Source organism: Ictidomys tridecemlineatus, chromosome 8 (genome assembly GCF_052094955.1).
Source record: "Ictidomys tridecemlineatus isolate mIctTri1 chromosome 8, mIctTri1.hap1, whole genome shotgun sequence".
Lineage (NCBI taxonomy): Eukaryota > Metazoa > Chordata > Mammalia > Rodentia > Sciuridae > Ictidomys > Ictidomys tridecemlineatus.
Genome location: NC_135484.1, coordinates 86,810,327 through 86,823,634, shown reverse-complemented (window position 1 = coordinate 86,823,634; position 13,308 = coordinate 86,810,327). Strand labels below are relative to the sequence as shown.

The window sequence follows — 13,308 nt, the reverse complement described above, 5'->3', positions numbered from 1 at the left end:
GAGAAAAAACTTTTTAGTTTAAGTAAGTCCCATTTGTTGATTCTTGTTATTAACTCTTGTGCTATGGGTGTCCTATTAAGGAATTTGGAGCCCAACCCCACAATATGTAGATCGGAACCAACTTTTTCTTCTATCAGACGCAGAGTCTCTGATTTGATATCAAGCTCCTTGATCCATTTTGAGTTAACTTTTGTGCATGGCGAGAGAAAGGGATTCAGTTTCATTTTGTTGCATATGGATTTCCAGTTTTCCCAACACCATTTGTTGAAGATTAGGCCAGCTCTTTTTTTAGACAGTTGGAAAGCTTCAGGAAGTTGTATCTCTAGGGGAGAATCAAGGTTTATTTAAAGCAATATGGTGAAGGCAGAGTTGGAAAAGAGGTAAAGGATATATAGAGGAGATTTTGCTGATGCTGGACAGCAGGTTTTGGATCGTAACAATGGAAGAGTTGCAAAGATGGAATAGGTGAAAGATGTGATCAGGAAGAGAACTGCTTGTGCTAGAGTTTTAGCAGTAGGAAAAGCAGGGTGAGTGTTTTATCCAGAGAACCTACAACTCTTCATACCTGCTGTCTATCAGTAACCTAAATTCTTTTAAAAAATATTTTCAGGTATATTTTTTCTCCTTAATACTGGGGATTAATATTGAGGGGCACTCTACAGCTGAGTTACATCCCCTGCTCTTTTTATTTTTTATTTTGAGGTAGGGTCTTATTAAGTTTCCCAGGCTGCCCTCAGACTTTTGCCTCAGCCTCCTAACTAGCTGAGACTATAGGCGTGGACCAGTATGCCCAGCTTCAGACTTTGTTTTTTTAAAGCTGTGTTCATGAAAGTCCATGAAACTACAGAGAATCAACAATCCCTTTTATCTCAAAACAAACAATGGTCCTAAATCTGGATTGATTATAGATGTCAGCCTCAATCAGTAAACTTAATTTTCTGCTCAAGAGCATACCACTTTCCCCTAGTGGGACTCTGTTATTCTCCTGTGAATTGAAAACATAGTGGGTATTTCAGAGAAGATGTCTTGAAGTATGACTTATAGTCATGCAAAAAACCCCAGCATATCCCATGAGGGAAACCAGAACAGACAGGCATTAACTTAAAATGTTTCTAGACAGAAATAGTTTAGTCACATAGCCATGGAAGGCCATGTGTTCCAAGGGTCATGGCTGCCTGAATTACTCTTAACTATTACCCTGTTATGAGAATATTAATATCAATTTTTAGAAATTCTATATTCTCTTTAAATGGAACATTGATAAGCCCATGCTCTTGTTTTCAACCTGGTAACACAAGCTAAACCTACTTTATTTAGCTCTCTTTTCCTGATGTAGTGCCCATTCCAAAAGTCAAACATAAAATGTTTTTGTATATACTTTTTAGTTGGAATCAGCAATTTTTTCTGAAAAGAGCAAAAGAAAATTGTTGCCTTTGCAGACCATATAATCTGTCTTGCAACCTCTCAACTCCCATTGTAGTATACAAGCAGCTAAAACAAGTAAGTAAACCAATAAACATGGCTTAGGATCCAAAAAGCTTTAAAAATAGGTTTGACTGTGGTTTGTTGATCCTTGCTTTATGTTCCTGATTATACCTGAAAGGACTGCTTCATGGTTAGATGTTAATTCATGTTTAAAGCCTTAGAAATACTAATTAGTGTTTTATGCTCTTCCACCAGAACTGGGAAATACTTGATTAGTATCTGCCATCTAGTCTTGGAAAGTATCTAGAGTCTTGGGGCCACTCTTGACTAAGTGTTGTGCTGAACAAGTCTTAAATGCACACACTTGAATCAAACACAGACACATCTTGACTTTAATATATACCTTCTATAGTAAAAGAAAATTGAAATAAATTTCTAGGGCATGTAGGAGTGATGCTTTGCATTTCCCCTTACCAGTGTAATCCTTTAGGACTCTGTATTATACTGTTATGCCAGTGTCTTTGTTGATTATTACATTGTTTTTGTAATGATTAAAAACTGGGAGACTGGTTGGGGATGTGGCTCAAGTGGTAGCATGCTGGGTTTGATCCTCAACACCACATAAATATTAAAAAAAAATAAAAATATTTTTAAAAATCCTGGGAGACTGGTTAGCAGTAGGTTAAGATGATTCCACTAAGGTAATACAATGGGTCTCCCCTCTGTGGATACATGTCTATGGATTCAACCAACCTTGGGTTTAAAATATTTGGGGGGAAAATCGCATCTGTACTGAACATATATAGACTTTTTCTCATCATTATTCTTTAAAGAATACAATATAGCCACAATGCTAGTTAACAAGAGCTATCAGTGTATAGCCTAGCCATAGAGCAAGGATTTAAACTGTATTTTCTGGTTCCAGAGTTCATGTTCTTAACACTATATTGAGCTCTAACACTACCAGGTGAGACAGTGTCATACAAATAAATCTGTTTATCAAATGGGAACCATTTATCAGATAGATAGATGGCATAAGGGGAACACTGAATTTTGAGGCTATACCTGTGTTTTTTCTGATCTCTTGCATCTTCATCTGGCTTGTGGAAATAAAACCTCTTCTGTATTTGGTGGCTGGAGTAAATGGTGTGCTTTTTGTGAAACACCTAGCACAGTAGTTCTATTCAGTCCTGTGCTGAGACTGTATTCTAATCACCAGGTCAGAGGAGACCAGTAAGAGATAGCATGGATCTTTGAAAGTACATGTAGCAGAGGGACTTGAATTATGCTGAATAACATAAATAGGATTCCTACTAGGTTATGTTATGAATACCACTGTCATTGAGAGAGAAAGAGGGAGATAGTTGGAAACAGTGATTGCAAAGTATGGTCTTTGCCTATGAGGATCTGCAGCTGTCTAAAAAAACTGAAGAAATTAGGTGATGTCAAAGAAATTTAGTTTGTCACATTTTGTCATCATTTGGAAATAAATTTGTTTTATCTAAGTTGGTTTCATTTTTATATATGTCTTATCTTTTGAGGCAATAAAATGGTAGAGATTGTGTGTGTGTGTGTGTGTGTGTGTGTGTGTGTGTGTGTGTGTGTAAGTGTATCTCTCAGCAGTCCCAGGCAGCACCTCTAAATCAGTGTGTGTGCCTCCTAAAAGATGGGTAGCACTGCAGTGCTTCCCTCTACACAGCATTATTGTGAGCATCTCTTGCTCACAAATTGGCTAGATTATGGGAATGTGCAAAAGTAGATTTACCTGCTTCTACTAGTAACTGGCTAGCCACTTGGTAAGGGCATAAAAAGTGAGCATGAGGTTTAGGATTATCTCGTAAGGCCATATCAATCATTTTGGCAAATAACATCTGTTTAGTGCTAAAAAGATTTAAAAATAAATACATAGCTCCACTTAATTCCAGACATATTTTAAAGAAAACATTTGAAAACAATTTAAAACTTAAAAAAATTAATTTGTTTCAAGTGAAAATTTATGATTTGAATTTACAAAGTAAGGTATGTAGGAGCTAATTTCATCTCATGAAGCAATATTTTTAATATAAATGAGTTCCAAGTAACATTTTTTATTAAGGAAAAAGCTTTAAATGGTTTCTTGAGTAGAAAATAAGAATTCTATGAGCAAACCAAAATTTAGGAAGCTTTAAGGAGTTTTGTCATTAAGGAAAGCAACACTATATCTCAAAGAAGCAACCTTTTTTAATCAGCATTCTTTTCACTTAAAATTAATTGCTGCTTACCATGATGCCTCAGTAGTTATCTATGAAGTAATAATTAGCCTTGACAGTTTTCTTTGTAGCAAGGGTATATTCAAGGCTGAATGTTTACACTCAGTCAGAAATGGTAATGAAAAACAAAACATCCACTTACTTATCACATTCTAAACTAGATTAGTAATACATGAAATCTCATGTTGCTCTTTGACATTTTTTTATTATTTGTGCAAATAGATTATGACCAGCTAAAGCCTTTGACATTCAATTAAAACATGAATTCAATTAATATTTATTGAGCACCAGCAGAGTTCATGGAATGCTGGTAAATACCAGAAAATTAGCTCTCTGTATTTACAGTAGTGCAAGTAGGAGATGTAGTTGACCTGGAAACTGGAAGATAAGAGAATTATCCGTGAGGGAAGAGATGGGATTATGAGACCTGCCCGAGAACTGAGTGAAATCTGTATTAATGCTAAAATTGTAATTTAAATTTTATTTTCATTAATTTGTAGGTTACTTTTCTTGCTACTATTAGTGATAGGAGAAACAAATAAATTTGTTTTATACTATGCTTGTCTATTTCAGATGAAAGCTAATGGTCTGTGGAGGTTACCTGTACAATGGATAACAGTTGGAAAAGATAAGCAGCTTCTAGTGACTTAAAGACACATTTCTGATTTAGAAAGAGAATTCTAGCCTCTCTCTAATCAGTAAACCAGAAAGAGGAAGCCTTGGTAGAAGGATTCCAGTTAGGAAGCAGTTGTATTATCATGGGCAGATCATAGTTTATAAGCTATGGCTGTGAACACAGAGTGGGGAGAACTAGCCAGGGATATTGAAAGCATTGATTTCCTGATCTTCCAAGAGAATGTAACTTTAGATGCGAAGGAGGAGATCTTCAAGGGAGAAGGATCAGCTCAGGATAAATGAGCTAGTGGTCAAATAGGACAAAGACTGAAAAGGGATTTGTAATCAGGAGATCTCTGGTACTTTTCAAAAACAGTGTCATTATTTCACTTTTTCTCCGAACAAAAATAGGATCACTAACTATTAATTGTTTTTATCTGTGGCTCTGCCTGTAACCAAGATATTCATCAATAATTTGTCTCTGGAAAACAATTCAGTTTTCCAGCCATTATTGAGCATTATCTTTTTGTCAGGCATTGAATTAAGGAGGCAGCTGTACTCTTTCTGGTGATAGGGCAGGAGGGACTGGACAAAGACTCTGGGCTATAAAAATGATGCCAGGAGAGCTAAGAGACCTGGAGTATACTGAGGCATGTCCAGTCTGTTGTCATTAAAAACTAAAAATGAAAGGCATAGGACATTTAGGAAAGCTGCTGTTTTGCAGTGCCTATTAGAGTTGGAGTCAGCTGGCTACCTACCATTCCTTCATACCAACTCAGTTTGCAAATAAAATACTAGCCTGGAATCTTAAAATGATATGGAAAGAAAATATTTATGAGCTACTAATTGTAGACTGCATATAGATGGTCTAACCTGAAGAGAAGGTGTTACTGTGCATTGTGAATTCTGGAGGTCATTGCCTCAGAATGGAGCCTGAGCCAAGAACTGTGCCTGGGTGGGATGGTAAAGTCAGCACATACTCTTAATGTGCATTTTTAGGGACATGGGCTGATAGCCATGTAAATAAAGTCTTTTAACCCTGGAGTGGAGCACCTCTTTCTGCCTGGGGGCCCCAGGGAAAGTTTTTCAAACTGGTTATTTAATGTGGTTTCCCCCTCACCGCCACCCAGGTATAGCAGCATGTAGCCTCTCTTAAAATCCACAGCTTGTTGTGAAAATTCCCTTGAGGTACTGTGAGGATTAAATTGAGAAACTTTATATAAAGCATTGATCAGAGTGCCTAACCATAGAACTTAAATAAATATTAGTGTTCAAGCAAATATTAGTGTTCAAACTGTGAAGTGTTCTATTCTTATTTTCTTTTAGTTTATATATTCTTAAAGGTACTTGGAACAGGCCAAGTATCCATTAAAATACTTTTTTAAATTTGGTCCTCATTTGGATTATTACTGTCAGATGAGTTCTGGTACAACCAAGGTTAATAGAATCAACAGACTCACTCATCATATTAATGATTCCTAGACAATCAAGATTGCTTTCAAGACTTTGTCAGATTTGAAAAGTTAACCTTCTTTCTAAGCATCTCTAAGCATCAAGATGTCAGTAAGTACATGCTGGGCATGCCTTACATTCTTGTAAGATGTAGCACTGATTTAATTTTTTTTTTTTTTTTTTGTAGCTCAAAACATTTTAACCTTTCTTGTCAATTTCTGGTGTGTGTGCAGTTTAAAACATTCATTCGCCAACTCAGTTCACAAATAAAATGGTAGCTTGAAATCTTAAGGTAATGTAGAAAGAAAATAGTTACCCACAAACTGCTAACTGTACATTTGATGCCTTTTAAGTTTGAAATCCTTTCATTTTACTGCATTGTCCTAATTTCTTCTGCATTGTCCTAATTTCTTTCTTTCATTTTACTGCATTGCCTTTTCAAGGGGTCCTTTGTGCTTCATTATTGTTTTTTTATGTTGTTGTCCCAGCTAAATTTCTGACATTTGCCTGAGGCTTTTCTTGTACTTTAGATCTCCCATTATTTTTATTGTCCACCAACTACTGTTTCTGCATACTGATTAAAGGGGGCTGCTGCCTCCTACTGTTGCTAGCTGCTCCCACCACCATTTTGTAACTGAGCAAGGAACACACACAGTAAGATATGTTTGAGGTGAATCCTGATTACCTGTTTTTGTAGATAACCCTTTATCTCAAAGAAGGCTTGATGTAGTTGGTTGCAAGTTTCCATTTGCCTGTGTAGTGTGTGTGGTTGCATACACACTCATATATTCAAACTCACATGTACAAACAAGACATAATCTATATTAATTTAAATATTTTAAAATATGGTGATTTATCCCATGTAGGCCATTTAATTTGAATAAGGCTTATTGTTTCTAAGTTTTTGAAATATTTCTCTGAAAACTTTTTTCAACATCTTGGTATTTTGTCACTTTTGAGATCTCAGCTTTAATTCAGTCAGCAAGGACAGTGCTATTAGTGGTTCCTTGATCAAAAGAATGTATTTAACACCCAGTGATTTGAAATACTCTTCATTCATTGAGTGCTGATTATATCCCAATTTCTTCCCTTAGCCTAGTTTGTTTGTTGATGATCATGCCCTTCTATATTATTCCCCTATAAATTTAGAAGATATTGGCCAGGGTACAAAGGTAGATTGGGGAGATGAAATATATAGGCACAGTCTAGAATGATTTTTTTCACTATGTTCCTATTCTCAGACTTATAACAAATGTAAATTATTTTTAAATTGGTTTTTAATTTTCAGAATTTTAAGTGATTTCTTTATAACTAAGTAACTTATAATTACATGTCTTCTGATATGGTAAATAAAAGATCACTAGTCTAGGGGTACACATAAGTACAATTGTTGCTGCTTAACTAGGTGACTTTGAGGAAGTATTTTAATCTCTCTGTGCCCTAGTTTCTGTAACTGGAGACAGTTAAGGGAGATGTTTCAAAACATCCAGGATAAATGTGATGTTTATAATCATGGTAATGATAATGAGTCTTTATCTGCCCTTTTTAATACTAAAAATTAAAAACACATTGACCTTCAAAATAAATTGAAATTTATTCAAAATAAATTTCTTTTTTAAGAAATGTGTTTAGCAAGCCAAATGTATGTTGTAAGATTAGCAAACACTGAATCTCCATTGGGAACTTTTATTTACTGATTTTGCAAGGCTGAGAAATTTTCATTTAGGTTAAGAATATGTTTTCAACAGTTTTATGAATATGTAGCTTTTGTAGTAACAAGGAAGATCATTAGGAATGAAATCCAGAAGGGATCATATAGGGAGAAGACCAGGATAAAAAGAAAAGAGGGGCAGGTATGTTGTATGTATGAGAACAGAAAAGAATCACCTGTGCTCATTACAAGGTATCTGGCTAGAAGAAAACGTTTATTTGTCTTGGGAGAAGGTTTCTTACCTCAGGTTTTTGGAGGCATGAGAAAATCTTTCCCAGTTAATTAAAAATTTTATCAGTCTTTTCACAAAGATAGCTGTCCCTAAGCAGGCACTTCCTTTGTTTCATTCCAAAGTATTTCAAAACCCCTCAGACTTATAGTGAATTGACATTCATGACAGCTTCATTAACCAATGGTAGGTGATTACAAAGATAGTTCAGTATTGTTTGTGTGGAATACAAGAGGCCAGTCTTAAAATATTAATTAACATAAAAACACAGAATAAGACCTGTTTTTAATATGGTGTAAAAAAAACTGAACTGCATTACCTTATGATTAACAGATATGAACTGTGTATAATTCATATTAAGGAATGGGATATTCTGCTTTTGTTATGATGAAAATCTGGAAACTATATAAATGGCCATGAATCACCAGTTGAATAAATAAGTCATTACGTACTGTATGATATACAATATCAAAGAATGCAAACCTCCCACCTACACATACATAACTTTATGTTAAGAAGGTAGTTTTTATATGTTCTTATGTACTCAATTAAACTGTATTTAATTGTAATAAATCAAACATAAAATTTACCATTTTAACTATGTACAATCGGTGGCATTAATTATATTCAAATTATTTTGCAGCCCTCATCACTGTCCATCCTGGGGCCTTTTTGATTTCTCCATTTTTCATGGCTTGAATCTTTTTCAAGAATGTGTTGCCTTTATAATGAAAATTAATAAGATTACAATCCAAGGCTTTGCTTTAGCTCTATGACACTAGAGAAGTTATTTATCACATATTTAGTCCTGAGGGATGTGAAGCATAAAACAAAACTTCAAAAACCAAATAATGTCCTGTTTGCTCTTTGATAAATTAATGCACTACTATATACCAATTGGGGTTTAGATTTGAAAGTGGAAGTAAGTAAATACTCTGAGCAAAGTATCACATGCTATTTTGAACAGACTTAAAATTCTAAAAGATGTACAATTTCATAAATGCAATGAAAACATCATTTGCTTGTAGTGGAGAGACCTCCCAGTTTTCTCACAGTGTATCCTGGGCACAGCAGTCATTCTGTGAAGTACACTCATTTTCTGTGGTAAAAGTCAATTGATAGCATTTTCTCAATTCACTGCCCAAAAAAATGTATTTAGTATTTTCTCATTTTGAAGTCTTTTTTTTTCATAAATCCATCCCAATTGTTAGTTATTTGAAAAGGCAAAAAATAAATTAATTGAAAACTAGAAATAATTGCTTGTGTTCAGCTTGTCAGCTTTTTGTACTTTTTGTTGTATTTTCTTGTTTTAGAGGACTTGTGCTTGTGTAATTTTTATATATAGTTCTTAAATATATATACACAGTTATAGTTTTATATAGTTTAAAGTGCTTCCTTGTACATATGATAGAAGTTAGCATTGTAGTTGATGAACTTGTTTCCCCATCCCCAACTTTGCTACTGGGTTAAGAGCACCACTGGCTTTCCTGTCATTATTATATGAGGTTTGTTCTCTGAAATGAAAAAAATTTATAATGAATGAGAAACATAAGATAACTCATAACTCTTTATAGAGGTCTAACTTCAAAATGCTGCCATTTTAAAGAGACAGAAATGGGAAAAAAATTGATGTCTAAAATTCTGTATGTTTGAAATTATCTGTGCATCATTTTATTGCTTTATCTTTCAATTGTTGATAGTATTTGATATAGACATTATGTGGGTAACACATATCTGTAGTAAATATATTTCTTTTTATGATTCTGACCATGTCATCACTGATGATGCCTTGAGAAATACTTGGCAGTTATTATTTTCCAAATTATTTACTTTTATATAAATTAAATAGTAAAAAATATTTGACTATGACCATTCATTGATATTAAGGATTATTTGTAATTCACTGACACTAAAATAGGGAAATAAAAAATTCAGTTTCTATTGTTTATATAGAGGAAATATGCAGCAAGTAGAAAACATTAAATTTGTCAAATCTTTAAGTATCTGCTTTACACAAGACATTCCATCTAATGTGTAAAGATGTTAGATTTACCTTTGAGGAGGGCACAGTCAATCAAAGAGAGATCAAATGAGATCATAAATTGTTCAAATAGAATATTGATTAGAATATAAGTCCCAAGAGATTGGAATTACAATTTTCTGAACTGTTACTTGGTTATACCCAAAGAAAACTGAATGGGGGCTATTCCATTTCCTGGAATGCTGTGACAAACTCTCCACTGCACTTCAAATCCTACCCCTTATACCTTGCAAATTTTTGTTCAAGCACATGAAAAGGAGATATAAAATTATTTAAATTATGTAAATTATATAATTATTGACATTTAAATTTTTGTTAATTTCAATTTTTCAGTAGGAAGATCTGTTGGAGTTTCTGTCATTAGCTGCCATCACTAATAATGGCTGTGCTTAAATAAAGGATTTATTTCAAAGTTTTATAAATGTTTTTGGTAGGATCAATTTAAAGTATGTGTTTTGGTTTTTCTATCCAGTTTTTTTCCTTATTGTGACTTTAAAATGCAACATTTTAACCATTTTAAATCATCAGAATTTATTTATTGTAATCGTTATACACAAAATTTATTTTGAATGTAGATAAAAATGATGTGATCTCCAGAAAATCAGCATGCAGAATATTGTAAATAGGACATTTGTTTGGATCTATGCCAACAATCCAGTGAAATATTCTTTATTCACTGGGAGAATAAAGAAAACTAAAAATGGCTTTTTTTGGGGGGGGGAAAATCCTATGGTAAAATAGGGACATGTATTTGAATTCTTTTTTAAATCACTTATTTCTAAAGTTAATGCCATGTTTCAAGAAATTTAAGAGATTCTACATTGATAGAAGTCTATTTTTTTCAGATGGCCCTGCTGAGGCACCAGTAACCAATGGGAACACAACCACAGTGCCAGCCCTGAATGATGATCTGGACATCTTTGGACCAATGATTTCCAATCCTTTACCTGCAACTGTCATGCCCCCTGCTCAGGTACATGGTAAACATGTGGTTTTATGTGGTTACTGCTAATTTCCTTTGTGAAACATTTCAAGAATTTTAAAATAATTGTTTCTGAGCAGTCACTGATTTGAAAGCCTTCTGTTCTTTAGGCCCAGGCTTAGCAAACTAACCCTGCAGCTTGTTTTTACAGATAAAATTTTATTGGAACACAGTTGATCCCCTGGGTTTATGTATTGTCTTTGGTTGCTTTGTTAGTACAAAAGCAGAGTTGAAGTAGTTACAGTAGAGACTGTATGACTGACCCATAAAGCATAAAATAGTTACTGTATTTAAAGTTCTAACTCTTGCTCTGGGGAATCAACAGCCTTTAAAATGAACAATTGGGAAAACTCAGGGTAGCTCATCCTGACTTGAGATCAGCAAGATCTCTTATTTCAGAGGTTTCTAAACTGTAGGTGTTTGTAAATTTTGACTTGGATAAGAATTTCCAGCAAATATATTCTTTTTTAATTTAATTATGTATTCATTCATTCATTCATTATTTCTATGTGGTGCTGAGGATCATACCCAGTGCCCAACACATGCCAGGCTCTACCACTGAGGCACAAACAACCCCAGCCACATATTATTTTTTCTAAAAATAAATTATGCCTTAAAACCTACCTTCTTATTTTTTTTATGATTAAAACAATATTAAGGGGCTGGGGTTGTGGCTCAGAGGTAGATCGCTCACCTAGCATGTGTAAGGTGCTGGGTTCGATCCTCAGCACAATAAAGGTATTGTGTCCAACTACAACTAAAAAAATATTTTTTTAAAAAAATTAAGAGTAGGGATAGTAGAGGATAGGAAAGGCAGCAGATAACAACAGACATGAGTATGTCTATATGTAAATCAATGGGAGTGTAACTGATGTGATTCTGCAAGCTATATACGGGGTAAAATGGGAGTTCATAACCCACTTGAATCAAAATGTGAAATATGATATATCAAGAACTATGTAATGTTTTGAACAACCAACTATAAAAAAAATTAAGAGTAGTAATATTAATGATCAAGATTTTTTAAAGTATTAATGGTGAAGAAATTTTGAAGTGCCTTCTTAACATTACGTAGAATTTCTATAGGGAAAATATATGAACTTTTAGGATACAAGCAACTCTTTAAAATAAACTTTAAATCTATTTTGTTTCAGAACAGCATTATTTTTGAGACAAATGCTTCCTTTCTGTGTAAAAACTGAGCCAAGCCAGGTGTGGTAGTGCATGTCTATAATCCTAGTGACTCAGGAGGCTGATCGAGAGTTCAAGGCCAGCCTTAGCAATTTAGTAAGACCCTGTCTCAAAATTTAAGAATTTTTAAAAAGGGTTGGGGATGTAGCTTAACAGTAAAGCACTTCTGGGTTAGATTCCCAGTTACCACCACACTACCCAAAAGAAAAACCTGAGCCAAATCTGAATTGTATGGATATAGTTTTAATAAAAAGTCTGTCATTAAGAAAACTTAAGACATTTTTACTACACATTTTTGTTATGATAGTTATTGTGTACTTACCACTAGAGTTGAACATGTTGATATTTCTTAGTAACATTTTATGGCTTTGCCTTTCTCATACTATTGGAACACACATAAAAAGAAGGACAAAGAATTATTCTTTCAGTTAATATTACTTTTTGAATTTGTGCAGGCATCGGTGTACATGAAACAAAAAATTGTTTAAATACTTTTTCGGAAAGAAGCATTTAGTATATTTGACAATCTGCACATGAAAAGCGATTTATTTTGGTCTGGTTTTCTGTAGTGAAGTAGTTATGTCTGCTAGACTTCTTCAGATTCCACTGAGGTACAAGTTGCTTTGCTTCAGTGTACTTCACATGTTCTGTTCAGTATCATAGCAGCGAGCAGAACAATGCTGGCACCATTTAAATCTTAAGTACAAGTAGCATGGTAAGAAAGGAGTGTGGGGCATAGCTGCTTGCTGTAAGAGAGGCAGGTCTGGCTTCATGCATTCTTACCTGATAGGATAACAGGATTAATTTTTTTTATCACATCTGATTCTTTTGGGGGAATATTTGGTGAACAGAATTGCCTTTCATCTAAATTACATGTAAAAATTAAAACCTAGGCACATTTTCAAAATAATACCTTTGAAAATCAAGTACAAGATTTTACATATATACTGGTATTGTGTTATTTATTAATTTTGGTAGGTTTTTAATTGTATGATATTGAGCTTAACCTAGTTTGAATGCCAAGATTATGAGTTACTCTGAACCCTATTCTTTCACTCTTGGTATTATTTTCTAAGTATGTGTAAATTCTAGAAAAAGATTTTCCCACTCATGAATATGAAGTAGATTGATTTTTTTATCATCTGCTTTACCTGTCTGGGGCCTACAAATACTCAACTGACCTCAACTGATGATATACACATGTTAGGAGTTAAGGGAACAGTTCAAGCCCTAGCAGTAACACAGAAGCCCCTTTCCTATCTATCACAAACATATACACACCAATAGTATCTAGACTTATACAAGGGCTGAAGTCTATCCTTAGCTTAGCCCTGGAATTCCAGACATCCAGAAAGCCGTTGTTTAGAGGCCTCTGCAACTTACTGAAATGTTATTGATAAGCAAACCTAATCT

The 13,308-nt window shown here is 34.1% G+C and overlaps 1 protein-coding gene across 7 annotated transcripts in view; it reads left to right on the top strand.

Moving 5' to 3' along the window:
- The window catches only part of Smap1 (small ArfGAP 1), a 179,742-nt gene that overhangs the window by 160,766 nt on the left and 5,668 nt on the right, over positions 1-13,308 (top strand). For all 7 annotated transcript variants that reach the window (XM_078019784.1, XM_078019781.1, XM_078019782.1 and 4 more), the window contains one exon: positions 10,568-10,695. In XM_078019784.1, coding sequence (XP_077875910.1) covers positions 10,568-10,695 — 128 coding nt within the window. The remainder of the gene's footprint in view (positions 1-10,567; positions 10,696-13,308) is intronic.